Genomic DNA, 17,808 nt, shown 5'->3' with positions numbered 1-17,808 from the left:
ACACATAATACTATTGTTTTTAAAGAAATGCTTGCAATGATTGTAGAAATGTTACCACATCGACCACAGCGTAGGTAGTAGGTATGAGTAGGTATGTATTCTATATACGCTGGGGAAACCTTTATAAACAACCCACATAGCCCGTATTTCGACACTAATGGTCGGTGGGTAAAAAGTACTTTCTTGCATTATCCCTTACAATAACGATCCCTTCCCACTGAGCCGCCTGCTTTTTGCACTGCGTTTTACACTGCCTGCATATCCCTCTAACGATACCGATATTATCCCTATCCCTGTCCCTGTCGCTGTCCCTATCCCTATCCCTATCCTTATCCTTAACCTTATTCCTGTCCCGGCCCGTCCCGTCTCGTCCTGTAGCGACTACATTATATAAGGAACCTACGTGCCAAATTTGGAATCTCTAGGACCAGCGGTTTCAGCTGTGCGTTGATATTTTATGTTAGTCAGCCAGTCAGTCAGTCAGTCAGTTTCTTCTTTTATATATTTAGATTTAGAATGTTCGGGAAAGTTCTTATATTTTCTAGAATGTTCTAGAACGTTCCAAAACGTGTAAAACTTAATGTTGTTCATAATAATGTTCTGGAATGTTCTAAAAATTTCTGAAATGATCTAGAAAAGTCCAGAATGTGTGTAAATGTTTCAATCGATATGGAATGTTCTAGAAAGTTCTGAAAACTTATGGAATAATGTAGAAATTTCATAAATATGTAAAACTTAATTCAGTTTAACACATTTTGGAACGTTCTAGAGTATTCTAGAAAATATTAGAATTTTCTAGAGCATTCTATATCAACTGTATTCAGTTTTGCACATTTTGGAACGTTCTAGATCATTCTAGAAAATATCAGAACTTTCCAGAATATTCTATTGGGTTGGTAAGAAAGTAATGAGCGAATCATAACCAATATTGTAATTTTTATTTAATTTATTATTTTAATCATTTATCAAAAATATAACGGCCTTCGTTATCTACTACTTGTCTCCATCGTTCTGGTAAAGAATGAATAGCATCGGCGAAGAAGTTCTTAGGTTTAGATTAAAAAAACTCAGCTATAAGTATACTGTCGTAGATGGGCTTGATCGTCGAACTTTTTTTCATTCAAGGCATTGCTTAGCGATCTGAACAATGCGTAATCCGTAGGTGCCAAGTCTGGAGAGTACGGTGGATGAGGTATCACTTTCCAACCTAGCTCCAATAGCTTTAGCCGAGTCACTTTTGCAATGTGTGGGCGAGCATTGTCGTGTAAGAAAAAAACTTTAGCATGCTGTGGACGATTCTGACAGATTTTTTGGTTTAAATTTTCAAGCTGATTACAGTATACTGATGCGGTAACAGTCATTCCACTTGGTAGGAGTTCCCAGTGAATAATACCATGAATATCCCACCAAACGGACAGCATAACTTTTTTCGGATGAGGCTCTGTTTTTGGTGCCTCTATTCCTTTTTCGTTTGGAGCTAGCCACTGACGTTTGCGTGTGTGATTTATATATAAGACCCATTTTTCATCTCCAGTGATAAGATGGTCCAACCAGTTGAATGTGCGGCGAAAAGACAGAAGTTGTATGCAGATATCGGCACGGCGGTTTAGTTGATCTCTATCAAGTTCGTGCGGTATCCAAACACTGTATTTGTAGTTTTTTCCCAACTCGTGTAAATGTGTTTCTATGGTGACATGAGAGCAGCCTAACTCGGTAGCAAGAGTACGACTCGTTAGCCTCGGTTCTCCTTCAATTAAGGTTTTTAATTTGGCTACATCAATCTTCACCGGTCGACCAGACTTAGGTTGAACTGATAATGAAAAGTCGCCACTACGAAACCGCTGGAACCATCGTTTCGCCGTGGCCTCAGACACAACTTCAGGAGCAACACGCTGACATATATTACGCACTGCTTCGGCGGCTGAATGGCCAGACTGAAATTCATATAGTAAGCAATGCCTTACATGCACTTTTAATTCGTCCATTTTCTTCCTTATATTAGCTCGGCGACAGCTAGTGAATGGCTGACAAGAAACAATGCGACTCGCCCTTTATATACTTTCGACCATAGAAGATTCTAGAACTCTCTCAAAAATTTTATGTGGAATTCAATCGATCGCTCATTACTTTCTTACCAACCCAATATATCAATTACATTCAGTTTTGCACGTTTTGGAACGTTCTAGATCATTCTAGAAAATATTAGAACTTTCCAGAACATTCTATATCAACTACATTCAGTTTTACACATTTTGGAACGTTTTAGAACATTCTAGAAAATATTAGAACTTTCCAGAACATTATATATCAACTACATTCAGTTTTACACATTTTGGAACGTTCTAGAACATTCTAGAAAATATTAGAACTTTCCAGAACATTCTATATCAAATACATTCAGTTTTACACATTTTGGAACGTTTTAGATCATTCTAGAAAATATCAGAACTTTCCAGAACATTCTATATCAACTACATTCAGTTTTGCAGATTTTGGAACGTTCTAGATTATTTTAGAAAATATTAGAACTTTCCAGAAGTATCTAGAACTTTCTAGAACATTCCAGATCGATTGAAACATTTACACAAATTCTGGACTTTTATAGATCATTCCAGAAATTTTTAGAACTTTCCAGAAGTACAGATATATAAGTACAGATGCACTTACCCACATTTTTTATATTGCGTGACACATTTAAAATTATATTGCGTGATACAGAAGTAGAGATGTACAGTACAGAAGAAGGACAGATATATATTTTTTTAACATTTTCGCCACCCACAGCCACCCACTTCCACCCACCGCGACCAAACTCCCTTACTTTCATCTAGAGACCAAGGCGTATTTACCACCCCAACAGGGGGTTGATTGGAATTGATAGTGATAGAGAAAACCCCGGACATACGTACATTAGCGTTAGCATTTTATATATGTATATAGATATATAGATTTTTTATATTTTGTGACACATTTAAAATTATATTGCGTGATACAGAAGTAGAGATGTACAGTACAGAAGAAGGACAGATATATATTTTTTTAACATTTTCGCCACCCACAGCCACCCACTTCCACCCACCGCGACCAAACTCCCTTACTTTCATCTAGAGACCAAGGCGTATTTACCACCCCAACAGGGGGTTGATTGGAATTGATAGTGATAGAGAAAACCCCGGACATACGTACATTAGCGTTAGCATTTTATATATGTATATAGATATAGATTTTTTATATTGCGTGACACATTTAAAATTATATTGCGTGATACAGAAGTAGAGATGTACAGTACAGAAGAAGGACAGATATATATTTTTTTAACATTTTCGCCACCCACAGCCACCCACTTCCACCCACCGCGACCAAACTCCCTTACTTTCATCTAGAGACCAAGGCGTATTTACCACCCCAACAGGGGGTTGATTGGAATTGATAGTGATAGAGAAAACCCCGGACATACGTACATTAGCGTTAGCATTTTATATATGTATATAGATAAAGCAGTCGGCTTTAACAGCGACTTGAACAGCTTCATCGAATGAAAAAAATCAAAACATCAATGTCAAGATAATAACCGCGAAAACCGAAAGTCAGCAAATCTCAAAAACTTTGTCCAAAAATTAAGAAAGATTTTAGTAAGTTTTATTTCGTCATTAAGGTTCTCTATAGTATCTAGTATCTATATTTTCTTAATTATACCAATTATTCTATATATATCTTATGAAAGTCGACTTATATTACTAAATATTGGTAACAAAATAGGATCAATTAAAATTTGCTGACGTGGCTATGTACAAACTTTTTGAGAACTGCTGAATTCGTCAATCGTTGAAATTCGTCGTTGTTGCTATGTGTTATAATAAACTTGTGCATTTTCGTGTAACTTTCATATTTGAGCTGATGACCGTGTTTCCAATGCTTTGAATAAAAAAATTAAAAAAATCTAATTCGTTTTGACAGTTCTTAAAAAGTTGCTGATTTGACTTTCAGACTAGAAGAAAATTTGTGAAAGGTTTTCAATAAATAACACAAGATAATAGTATTGTATTTATTATACTTAGGTAACAAATAAGCTAGGCTCCCATGACAAATAAGGACAAGTGATATGCCAAGGGGAGGGTAATATTATAAATAGTACTTTTTTTTTGGTAATTGTAGGTAGTCAGTAGTGACTAATATTTTGTAAACAAAGTTATAGTAACAAATAGTACAGCGAGTTGAAATTGATTTGAAAGATTACGGCCCAGCCACGACATTGGTCTAAGCGCGACAGCGTAGCGGTGAGCGGCAGCCATACGCGCGAATGAAGTCCCATCGCTGTGTCTCGCTCCAATGTATGGCCGCCGCTCACCGCTGTCGCGCTTAGACCAATGTCGTGGCTGAGCCGTTAGACCGTGATCGTCAGAATGGCGGGTGTACATCAAGCAATCCTGTTGCGGTATACTTCAGGAGTTAGTGCTAGCAATGTGCCAAATGTGCGCCAAAATTCAAGCAATGTGCTCTTTAAACTCCAGAGATATTCAAGAAATTCGACGGGTGCACTTCCAGTTCTAGAAGTTAATACTTAATAGCATACGCGTTTTACACAAAAAGGTGATCTATTTTATTTCAGCAGGCGTTTATAGATATATTTATTCAATTCCATATTACTCTTGAACGGCTCTCTGAATTAGTTTGTGTGGAAGCACATTGCGAGCACTAACCTTAGGCAGTACTTTCACCCTTGAGTAGGCAGCCATTATTAGCTAGAACTGGAAGTGCACCCGCCGACCTGACGTCAGAATGGCGGGTATCACTAATTTCTTAAATATCTCTGAAGTTTAAAGAGCATGGAGCTGCTTGTTTATCTCTAAAAAGTAATGAAATCTACATAAAGTTCCTTACTGCGATTTATTTATTATTATAGTTAACTAGCCTTTGCCCGCGGCTTCCCTCGCGTTAAATTCGAAAATCTCTCCACAAACTTCCATCCTCCATTCTAAGGAAGTGGGGGGATATAAAAAGAGACAAAAAGTAGCCTATGTCACTTTCCATCCCTTCAACTATCTCCACTTAAAAAATCACGTCAATACGTCGCTCCGTTTTGCCGTGAAAGATGGACAAACAAACAGACACACACACTTTCCCATTTATAATATTAGTATGGATGTTGTGTGACTTGGCCGTTGAAGTGTAGCGGTGCTGGCGACAGATTGGTGCAATGGTGTCATGGAGCACCTGGTTATAAACTTCTTTATACCCTTGTGTATAAAGAAGTTTATAAGTTTCATATTCGATGGTCCGAGCTAAGGTTCGTAAAGCCATGAAGCCGAGCTGATAATCATTGTCGCTAAACGCCGATCGAAACGCAGTCTGAAGTGGGTGATAAACGTACTATACGAGCAGGTATGCGTACTTATGGCTCGACGACCTTTTTCGATTGTGTGTCACCGTAAGTACGCGTAAAAACCGCTGCGCATAGTAGTCGACCATCCAACGCGTACTTGCTCGTACGCCTATCACCCACTTGACGTCGCGCCAACACTTTATGGAAAAAGCGGGTTTTCGACAACTACCAATAAGATTTTAGACATTCAAAAATCTTCAATAATACTCAACTGTTTCGGTCGCACTCGTTCAAATATAGGATAGGATTGGTATGAGTGAGACGGTCAGGAGATTGATTGTCAACATGATATCTATCATAAACACCGTTCGAAATGGCCTCATTAAAATCTAAATTTTAAATATATTGAAAGTAATATTACTAATCATTGACGTCACGCTCAAAATGAAAGAGATAGAAAATTTGACGGTATGGTACTCTTTTGCATGATTGTCATAATTCAAAATAAGAACGATGGCTTGCGTTGTAAACAGGGACTGAAACATGACACGGGCTCCTAGCGTCATCTATATACTTTTCACTGTATCACTTGTAATGCCGTTGAACTACCGCGTGCGTATTTTAAAAAAAAAACGACATTTTTATTCAAATGACACTCTTAGTGACATCTAGTGACATAGATTTACGGCTGCCAACGGGGTACGGTATTTAGTATGGGCTCTGCTGGTCCTTTATAATCGTCCTTGGTAATAGTAACTTTCACTGGTTGTTATCTCGCCTGCGGGGAGTCCCCGTAAACTGCATAACGACCAATCATTGATTGGCAATCAATTTACACCACTTTCATTGGTCGTTATCTCGCCTGCGGCGACTCCCCGTATGTTGCATACCGAACGGGTTAGCGACCAATTAAATTGCACCGCTTTCATTGGGATACCCCCATTTGCCAGAATTTCATTTGCCATAATTTTATTTGCCATCCTATTCAACAATCATAATATTGTTTCTCATAACATCTTATGCCATAATCATTGTTTACTATATTAATCTAGTGCCAGAAACTTTGTTTCCCATAAAGTCAGTTTCCATAATGTCATTTGTCAGAATCATCGAAATCCGTAATTACCACATTCCATACCATCATTTGTCATACAAATTAGCGTCTAGAAAAGTCAATTTCCATAATGTGCTTTAGCAGAATCGAAAACTACTATAATAGGTACTAGAAAGACTAGAGAATGAAACTGCTATCAGAAAGTAGGTTAGGTTAGGTTAGAACTGTGACCCCCTGGAAAATGAAACTGCTATCAGAAAGTAGGTTAGGTTAGAACTGTGAACCTCTGGAAAAGGAAACTGCTTGAAAAGTAGGTTAGGTTAGGTTAGAACTGTGACCCCCCGGAAAATGAAAATACTATCAGACAGTAGGTTAGGTTAGGTTAGAACTGCGACCCCCTGGAAAATGAAACTGCTATCAGAAAGTAGATTAGGTTAGGTTAGAACTGTGATCCCTTGGAGAATGAAACTGCTGGAAAAGTAGGTTAGGTTAGGTTAGAACTGTGACCCCTGGAAAATGAAACTGTTATCAGAAAGTAGGTTAGGTTAGGTAATAATATGGGCAACAATTAATATGGCAATAATTGCTTATGGCGTTTGAATATTCTATGAAACCATATTATTGCACTTAATAATATGGCTAACAAATAGTATGGCATTGTATGATTATGGAAGGTAATATTCGGATAAACAACGAGTATGTCATATGATTTTTATGGTAAACAAATCATTCGGGCAAATGAAATTCAGGCAAGTTAGATTCGGGCAAATGAATATTATGTTAAATGACTGTCGGGCAAACAATAGACAACCAAATTGCGCCATTATCGACTAATGAAATGCGCCATTAAAGTAACAAGAAAAGTAACAGCGTCTGGTTACGTCCAAAAAAGCAGTCTTACAATCAGTAAGTCTATTGAAGCAAATTCCCAATGGTTCAACTGGTAAGACTACGCGGTAAGACTACAGGGAATAGGTCCCACCGGTAGACATTATGCGCTTGTAATAAGAACTACAACTGTACCATCGGCAACACTAATCAGATTAATCATAATCAACGGCTGGGGGGGCGTTCAATATCTGTTCACGCCATACCACGCCAACTGGACGTTCAGATTTTTGCGAGCACCTTGATCGCTCCTATACAGGGTGCCCGGTAATTAATGGACAACCTTTTATCCACCAAGAGGGCACCTTATACTGGTCCAGAAAATCGACTTTGTTTAGTAAAAGTCGCCTGCGGTTTTCGAGATTTTCTCCCTCGAAACAGTTGTCGCGACCGGTTTCGTACAAAAAAGCAAAGTCTTACAATCAGTTTATTATGTCTACTAGCTTTTACCCGCGGCTTCGCCCGCGTAATAAAAGTATTCTTATTCAAACGTTTACAAAAAATAAGATTTTCATTTGGATCCGTAGGTTTCTATGTAGGTACATTTGTCCGCAATTATTTCGATTAAGGTGCAGCGGGGCATTATACTTCTACATGTATCCACTGAACACGCTTACCATATATATTCCCCGTCCCCGTCCCCGTCCCCGTCCCTCCCCTATCCCTATCCCTATCCCTATCCCTATCCCTATCCCTATCCCTATCCCTATCCCTATCCCTATCCCTATCCCTATCCCTATCCCTATCCCTATCCCTATCCCTATCCCTATCCCTATCCCTATCCCTATCCCTATCCCTATCCCTATCCCTATCCCTATCCCTATCCCTATCCCTATCCCTATCCCTATCCCTATCCCTATCCCTATCCCTATCCCTATCCCTATCCCTATCCCTATCCCTATCCCTATCCCTATCCCTATCCCTATCCCTATCCCTATCCCTATCCCTATCCCTATCCCTATCCCTATCCCTATCCCTATCCCTATCCCTATCCCTATCCCTATCCCTATCCCTATCCCTATCCCTATCCCTATCCCTATCCCTATCCCTATCCCTATCCCTATCCCTATCCCTATCCCTATCCCTATCCCTATCCCTATCCCTATCCCTATCCCTATCCCTATCCCTATCCCTATCCCTATCCCTATCCCTATCCCTATCCCTATCCCTATCCCTATCCCGATCCCGATCCCGATCCCGATCCCGATCCCGATCCCGATCCCGATCCCGATCCCGATCCCGATCCCGATCCCGATCCCGATCCCTATCCCTATCCCTATCCCTATCCCTATCCCTATCCCGATCCCTATCCCTATCCCTATCCCTAACCCTAACCCTAACCCTATCCCGTTCCTGTCCCTGTCCCTGTCCCTATCCCTGGCCCTGTCCCTGTCCTTGCCCCTGTCAAATTATCATGCTAGGAGGTGAACTTTGAAAAATCCTTTCTTAGTGCTCCTCTAAGGAACTTCCGTGTCAATTTGAAATCTCTTGAACCAGAAGTAAAGATAAAAACTAAAGCTATACTTATGGCTATTTTGGATATTTTAACCCCATTGCAGAACAACAGGGGGAACGTTTCTTTTCCACCTCATTAGATTATAAAATCGTTGTATTTATCGTGATCAGCGACCCGATAAACCATAAAAACGATACCCATATTGTGTTTTTGACTTTACCCCCTTTGCACCCCTTTAGGGGTCAAATTTTCAAAAAACCTAAAACATGTATTAGTTATATGCCTTTTAGGAATCCTCCTGTGAAGTTTCGAATAAAATAGACAAACTAATATTGTTTCCCCATACCAACTTTGAACCCCCATTTCACCCTTTTAAGAGGAGAATTTTGAAAAATCCTTTCTTAGTGCTCCTCTGCGCCATATAAGGAACCTATGTGCCAAATTTGAAATCTCTAGGACCAGCGGTTTCGGCTGTGTGTTGATATGTCAATCAGTCAGTCAATATCTTCTTTTATATATTTAAACCCCATTGCACCACAACAGGGGAGAAGGTATTTCACTTCCGCCTCGTTAGATTTTAAAAACGTTGTATTTATCGTGATCAGCGACCCGATTAACCATAAAAACGATACCCATAGAGCGTGCGCAGACAGAGAGCGGTCTGCGTTCTGTCAGAGTTCCGCGTTCTGGTGACCGTTGACCGCTCAAGAGTTCCAACGCACACAGGCGGCGTTCAAATCCTCGCGTTCTAGTTTCGTTTGTGTCTTTGTACATGCAACATGTCACTGAATAGTTCGTTTTCCTATGAAAAATTATTGCTCAAAAATTCTACCTGTTAAATTCTCCTTACAGATGAACAGCGATTCGATATTTCTATTCGCATGTCGATGAATAGTTTCATTAATTGAGAAAAAATAAAGGCTGGCTGTAATTTTAGGGCATTGTAATTATTTATTAAGGATAAAATAAACATAACAGCATTTCGTCGTGTACTATCCGTAGATTCGACCTCAGAAATCCTTCCTTTTCCTAACCAATTCATTTTTTTTTTCTGTGTTTGCAACCTCAGACATCCCCGCGTTCCGGCGTTCTCTGTCTCCGCGGGAAAAGAACGCTAGAACGCGGCGTTCCACTTTGACCGCCGCGGGCAGACTGCCCGCTGTGTGCGTTGTTGCTACAGATTCGGTACATTCTAAAGAACGCAGAACTCTGAACGCGGAACGCAGAACTCCAGACCGCTCTCTGTCTGCGCACGCTCATATTGATTTTTTTACTTTATCGCCCCCCTTTCACCCTTTTGGGGGTTAAATTTTCAAAAAACCTGAAACACGTAGTCAGTCATATGTCTTAAGGAATCTTCCTGTGAAGTTTCGAATAAAATAGTCAAACTAATTTTGTTTCCCCATACAAACTTTGAACCCCCATTTGACCCCCTTAGGAGGTGAATTTTGGAAAATCCTTTCTTAGTGCTCCTCTACACTATATAGGGAATCTACGTGCCAAATTTGAAATCTCTAGGACCAGCGGTTTGGGCTGTGCGTTGATTTAAGTCAGTCAGTCAGTCAGTCACTCAGGACTTTGCCGTTTGTGAGCGTCAGAATGGCGGGTGTACATCAAGCAATCCTGGTGTGGTATACGTCAGGAGTTAGTGCTAGCAATGTGCCAAATGTGCGCCAAAATTCGAGCAATGTGCTCTTTGAACTCCAGAGATATTTAAGAAATTAATGACACCCGCCATTCTGACGTCAGGTTGGCGGGTGTACTTCCAGTTCTAGCTAATGGCTGCTTACTCGAGGGTGAAAGTACTGCCTAAGGTTAGTGCTCGCAATGTGCTTCCACATGTATGAAACACACACTAATTCAGAGAGCCGTTGAAGAGTAATATGGGATTGAATAAATATATCTATAACGCCTGCTGAAATAAAATAGCAATGTTCATTGCCTGCAATGCAGCATTAACATGCAGGCGCTTTTCACAAAAAAGTGATACTCCTAGATATATTTATTCAATCCCATATTACTCTTCAACGGTTCTCTGAATTAGTTTGTGTTTCATACACGTGGAAGCACATTGCGAGCACTAACCTCAGGCAGTACTTTCACTCTTGAGTAGGCAGCCATTAGCTAGAACTGGAAGTACACCCGCCAACCTGACGTCAGAATGGCGGGTGTCATTAATTTCTTAAATATCTCTGGAGTTAAAACAGCACATTGCTCGAATTTTGGCGCACATTTGGCACATTGCTAGCACTAACTCCTGACGTATACCACACCAGGATTGCTTGATGTACACCCGCCATTCTGACGCTCACTGCCGTTTATATATATAGATGATTATGGTTCAACTGGTAAAACTACGCGGTAAGACTATAGGGAATAGTTCCTCTAATATGTATGGAAGGACTGCGGATCGGCGACCCATAAATCGCGGGGTAAAGTAAAACTAGAAAATACAGGTAAAAGCAACGCCAAAATTTAATAAATATAGATCAAAAATTCAGTATGTGCACACATGTAAAGTAAAATCACGTAGTTTTAGACCTAAGAGAACCAAAAACGTCCTAACATATAATATAAAATAATAAATTGTTCCTAATATTCCTCGCCGCCTTCGCCCTCTCCCTCGCCAGAGTCCATGCCCACCTCCTCGTAGTCCTTCTCCAGCGCTGCCAGGTCCTCGCGCGCCTCAGAGAACTCGCCTTCCTCCATACCCTCACCCACGTACCAGTGGACGAACGCTCGCTTCGCGTACATTAGGTCGAACTTGTGGTTCAGCCGCGACCACGCCTCGGCGATGGCTGTCGTGTTGGACAACATGCAAACTGCTCTCTGCACTTTAGCCAGATCCCCGCCCGGGACCACCGTCGGCGGCTGGTAGTTGATCCCCACCTTGAACCCGGTCGGGCACCAGTCCACGAACTGGATCGTGCGCTTCGTCTTGATCGTGCCGATGGCTGCGTTCACGTCCTTGGGCACCACGTCCCCGCGGTACAGCATGCAGCACGCCATGTACTTGCCGTGGCGAGGGTCGCACTTTACCATCTGGTTGGCGGGCTCGAAGCACGCGTTGGTGATCTCCGCCACCGACAGCTGCTCGTGGTACGCCTTCTCGGCGGAGATCACGGGCGCGTACGTCACCAGCGGGAAGTGGATGCGCGGGTACGGCACCAGGTTGGTCTGGAATTCTGTCAAGTCCACGTTTAGCGCGCCGTCGAACCTCAGCGAGGCGGTGATGGAGGATACGATTTGTCCGATCAGGCGGTTCAAGTTCGTGTAGGTCGGCCTCTCGATGTCCAAGTTTCTCCTGCAGATGTCGTAGATAGCTTCGTTGTCGACCATGAACGCGGCGTCGGAGTGCTCCAGGGTAGTGTGCGTGGTCAGGATAGAGTTGTAGGGCTCCACGACCGCGGTGGAAATCTGTGGCGCGGGGTAGATGGCGAACTCTAGCTTGGATTTCTTGCCGTAGTCGACGGAGAGCCGTTCCATGAGGAGCGAGGCGAAGCCGGAGCCGGTGCCGCCGCCGAACGAGTGGAAGATGAGGAAGCCCTGCAGGCCCGTGCACTGGTCGGCCAGCTTGCGCACGCGGTCCAGCACTAGGTCCACGATCTCCTTGCCGATGGTGTAGTGCCCGCGCGCGTAGTTGTTGGCGGCGTCCTCCTTGCCGGTGATGAGCTGCTCGGGGTGGAACAGCTGGCGGTACGTGCCGGTGCGCACCTCGTCCACCACGGTGGGCTCCAGGTCGATGAACACGGCGCGCGGCACGTGCTTGCCCGCGCCCGTCTCGCTGAAGAACGTGTTGAACGAGTCGTCGCCGCCGCCCACGGTCTTGTCCGACGGCATCTGCCCGTCCGGCTGGATCCCATGCTCCAGGCAGTACAACTCCCAGCAGGCGTTTCCGATTTGCACGCCGGCCTGTCCGCCGTGAATTGATATACACTCACGCATTGTTGATTATTATGTGATTACTAATTATTAACTTAAACTAAAAAAAACTTAATCTTTTGCTATGTGTTCCTTCTGGTTTCACTCCAAAATACGAACTAAAGAAATTGGGCGACAATATGGAATAGAATTCAAATGAAACAGCTGAGATTTGAAAATTTATTAAAAAATATTATTTTGTGCCAGTATTTTCGAGGTGAAGATATGTAAGAGGGACACACCTATAGACTAGAGTGAGACCAAAATACTTTGTTTGTGCCATGTTGGAAGGCAGGACAATGAATAGCCTCTGCATTTTTTTATTTGAAAGGAAGATATCTGTATAATATGGCAACACAGGACACGTCACTAATAAAACTATATTGTTTATGGTCAAATGTCATTCGTGTGTCAAAAAAGGGCGGGAATCCGAAACAGCAAGGCGGCTTTTTTGAAAATTTTTCATTAATTGGGTTTTAAGTCCTTTTTTACTAGCAAAACCTACATAATTTTGTCATCTTTTTCATTAAAACTAACTACAAATTGAAATTCTTGAAATAAACCTTTGATGAGCCCGGGAAACGGGGGTGCGGGCGGCGGCCCCTCCCCCATGGAAACAGACACCGCCAAAGTTTCTTCAAAAAGAAAGAAAAACAGAGAAACACCGGATTCTGATGATACGTGCACATCACGTAAACAAAAAATGACCCACATACGAAGCAGGCGTGGTCTTTTCAAAGATCACAATCCTATATACGAAGACCTGACCAAAAAGGAATATGCCATTCTATTACAGTCCGATGCCAATGAGGCCACGCATAAAATTCCCATGGACATCCTCAAAGTTAATAGGATACTAAAAGAAGTCACTGGAGTTCAGTATGTTAAAGCAGCGGGTAACTTTTATGTAAAAGTTTATTTTGGTTGTGCCAAAGATGCTAATGCATTTTTATTGAACAATGCTCTATTACAAGCCAACAACTGGAAAGCAACAATCCCCTACGATAGTATTGAATGCCAAGGAATAATTCGTGCTCCCGTTGATCTCAGTGAGGAGACATTACTTGACGAACTAAAAGCAGACTGCATGGTTCTCAGTGTGAAGCGATTTGCCAAAAAACAAGAAAATGGTCAATATAAACCGCTTCCGACTGTTCTGGTGACATTTATGGCTGCAACTAGACCCGACCACGTCATCTATGATCACATCTGGATGCCTGTACAGGAGTACATCAGGCCACTGCTGCAGTGCTTCAGATGCTACAAATTTAATCACGGTAGTGGAGCTTGCAAAAGTTCACAAGTTTGTTCCATTTGTTCGGCAGGACATTTTTACAAGGAATGTCCCACACCTTTTGACTTCAAGTGCTCAAACTGTAGTGGACCCCATTCGGCAGTTTCATATTCTTGTACGGTAAAGGCGGAAAAAATTGCTCAAATTAAGAACAAGATCAGTGGCAAATTCTCTTATGCTACGGCAGCTGCAGTAGCTGTTACACCTAAAAACAATACCAATAATACCTCAAATAGTAAGATGCAAAAACCACCTGCTAAGACTCCTCAAGGACGTGCTGTGATTGCTGATATCCTGAACTCTGATATTGTTCTTAATGCAATTACCAAAACAATTGTAGAGTTATTGAAGAAAAAAGAAATCAATAATACTTCCTCTGGTCCTATCCCTATAACCTCCCAAATGGTAAAAGAACAGCTTTTAACAAGTTTCACAACTTAAATTATGGATAGGTTAGGTTTTAAAGAATTAAAAATACTTCATTGGAACTCCAGAAGTCTATTTCCTAAATTAGGTCAGTTAATACATTTTTTACATAACTGTGATGAGAGTGTTGACATCATACTAATTAATGAAACTTGGCTGTCACCTAGCAAAGTTATAAAATTGCCTGGGTTTACTGTCATTAGAAGAGACTCTAACCATCCCCACAGTGGCATTGCAATTGCTATCCGTTCCAAACTCAGGTTTAGTGTTGTCAACACTTCATCACAGTACCATTTCCAAAATATTCTAGTTACTGTTGACATTAATAATTTTTTTCTAGATTTGTTGTGTGTATATGCACCTCCACCTCCAAATGGTAAGTTTAGTATAGATTTATTAAAAGATTCGTGTTCAAAATTTGTAAGCAATAACCGTCTCATAATAGGTGACTTCAACGCACATCACTCCTCCTGGAGTTCAAGAGTAAATGATGGAAGAGGTAAGGCTCTTCATGCTTTTATAGAAAATTCAGATTTTGTTTGTTTAAATGACGGCACGATCACGACTTTTGCTCCGTTTGGCCAACAAGGTAATGTTTTGGATTTAGTATTCGCATCCCGAGCTCTTAGCTCTAGTTGTTCGGTATCTGTTCTTGATGATCTTCTTAGTAGTAATCACTTCCCTCTGCTCATTGGTGTAGTTTTTGACTCGCCTACTCCAATATCTAAGAGTCCGGGTATTAATCTTCGTCAAGATAATTCACTAGCTAATGTAAATTTCAAAAAGATTGACTGGGCCAAGTTTAAAAAGTTATGTGATGTTGAATATGAAGCTTTTCAGTTTGTAGATAACCCTCTAGAAAATTATACGAAGTATTTGAGTATTTTACATGACATATTAATGACGTTTTCTAAAAAATGTTACCAGTTTAATAAAAATTTAAAAGCTACTCCTTGGTGGAATGAAGAATGTGAATGTGTAGTTTTACGAGCCAAAATAGCCTTACAATCATACAAAAAATATCCATCTGTAGAAAACTACATTTTATATAAAAAATTAGATGCCTTTAAGAAAAGAAAACTATTTGAAATTAAACGAGAGTGTTGGTCTAATCTTTGTTCTTCCTTTAATCGCATGACATCGAGTAAAATTATTTGGGATCACATACGCCGATTCAAGCATGCAAAACTTAATTTAGTTTCATCATCTTCAAATCTTTTTCAAAATCCAGATAATTCGACACTGTTTTTAGACAGGATTGCTTCAGACGATAATCATATATCAAATGGTGACCTTAATGAGTACTTTGAGAATTGTGGCCTCCCGGAGGCTCAATGGATGGTTAACAACTTTTCTTTTAATGAGTTTTTAGCTGCACTAGAAAATAAAAAAGATACTTCACCTGGGCCTGATTTCATTTCTTACAGTGTCATCAAAAACTTACCTAATCACGCCAAAGAAGTGTTATTGCAAATATTGAATGATTTATGGCAAAATAATTGTATTCCTCCAACTTGGAAAACACAACACGTTGTTCCAATTCTCAAACCTTATAAGGATCCTAATTGCGTTGAGTCATATAGACCTATTTCCTTAACATCCTGTTTCGCGAAAGTTTTTGAAACAATGTTAAAAAATAGACTAGAGTGGTTTACGGAAAACAGCAAACTTATTCCAAGTACTCAATACGGTTTTCGGAAAGGTAAAAGTACAATAGATAACTTAAGTTGTTTAATTGGCGATGTTAAGAATAACTTTCGATCTAATCAGTATACATTAGCTGTTTTTTTAGATATTAAAGGGGCATTTGACAACATTGATCACGCATATCTTATTAAAAGTTTATCTATATTGGGGTTTCCTGGGCATATTTTACGTTGGTTATTTAATTTTCTTAATAAAAGATCTCTTACTTTAAAAATTCGATCTACTTTAATAGGTTCTAAAGTTTCTACAAAGGGTACTCCTCAAGGCTCTGTATTATCTCCTCTTACATTTATACTAAGTTTGGTTTGTTTTATGAAAGAAATTCCGCATTCTGTTAAGCACTTATTTTATGCAGATGATTTGGTTTTATATGTAAACTGTAATGATATAAAAGTTGGTGAATCTATTATGAACGACTGTCTGCGTAGTATTCATAACATATTAACAAATTCACTAAAACTTGAAGTTAATGTTTCCAAAAGTTCTGTAATTCTCTTTTCTCAAAATGGCTTGCATTACCCTCAAGTTTTATATAATTCTAGCGTTATTCCTGCTCAGTCTTCTGTCAAATACGTTGGCCTATTTCTTGATTATGATCTTTCGTGGAAAACTCATATTGATACTATTTCTAAAAGAGCCGAACTAGGTTTAAATATATTGAAGTCGTTAACAGGAGTAAAATGGGGAGCAGACCCTAAGGTTCTTAAGACTATATATATCGCAGCTATTAGAAGTAATTTTGATTATGGTTGTATGTTTTTTGCTGATGCGAATATCCACCTTTTAAGGAAATTAGATATTATTCAAAATAGGGCGCTACGAATTATTACTGGAGCTATGATGTCATCTCCAATTAATTCTCTGGAGATAGAGGCTGGCATTGTGCCTCTATTTATACGTAGATCTTATATTACTGATAAATATGGCCTTAAGTTAGTTAGTCGTGATAATGAAGTAGCTTATAGATACTTGACATATGTCAACATACCAAATTATAATTTAGCACCGCTTACTAATTCTTCTTCCATAAGTGAAGTTATAACGTATTTAAATTTTGAATTCCAAGATATAGTGTATTGGTCGCATTTGCTTCCCTGTTTTGAACATGAATACTATGATAGCATGCGAGACGTGGTTGTTGAACTCATCAAATTTGAATCAAAATATGACTTCTTGGAGTTTCTTGATATGAAGACTGATTTTATTAAACTATATACAGATGGATCAAAGACTAAAGATAGGACCAGTTTTGCGTTTTATGATTCTTTTTTGAACTTAGGAAAAGTGTTTGAATGTAGTAGTTACTTTTCTGTATTTTCGGCTGAAGTATTAGGCATAATTTACGCTTTAGAGCATATTAACGATAATTATTTAAATAAAACCAAATTTTTAATTCTATCTGATTCCATGAGCGCTTTACAAGCTCTTAAAAATAAATGTCTAAGTGCAACTGTTAACTATTTAATTTATAAGTTAAGAAGCTGTTTAAGTTCTTTAATAGATAGAAATATAATTGTTGAATTTTGCTGGGTTCCTGGACATTCAGGAATTTTTGGTAACGAGCTTGTAGACACGCTAGCCAAATCTTCTGAAAATATTCAAGTTTGTAATTTAAAAGTACCTTATACCGATTTAGTTCCTTTTGTTAGAGAACTTATGATTAGACGTTGGAATAACTCGTGGTCTAAATCCAAAGAAGTTAAAGGCAAATGGCTAGCCGAAATAGTCCAGGCTCCCAG

The 17,808-nt window shown here is 40.0% G+C and overlaps 1 protein-coding gene across 1 annotated transcript; it reads right to left on the bottom strand.

Annotated features, from left to right (window-relative positions):
- Positions 1–11,172: 11,172 nt before the first annotated feature.
- LOC125240537 (tubulin alpha-1 chain-like) lies at positions 11,173–12,747 on the bottom strand. Its single transcript, XM_048148429.1, has one exon. The coding sequence runs from the start codon at positions 12,664–12,666 to the stop codon at positions 11,314–11,316; it is 1,353 nt and encodes a 450-aa protein (XP_048004386.1). The 5' UTR covers positions 12,667–12,747; the 3' UTR covers positions 11,173–11,313.
- Between the last annotated feature and the right edge of the window lie 5,061 nt (positions 12,748–17,808).

Source organism: Leguminivora glycinivorella, chromosome Z (genome assembly GCF_023078275.1).
Source record: "Leguminivora glycinivorella isolate SPB_JAAS2020 chromosome Z, LegGlyc_1.1, whole genome shotgun sequence".
Lineage (NCBI taxonomy): Eukaryota > Metazoa > Arthropoda > Insecta > Lepidoptera > Tortricidae > Leguminivora > Leguminivora glycinivorella.
Note: the sequence above shows the minus strand (reverse complement) of the source record. Positions and strands in the feature narration are given on the sequence as shown.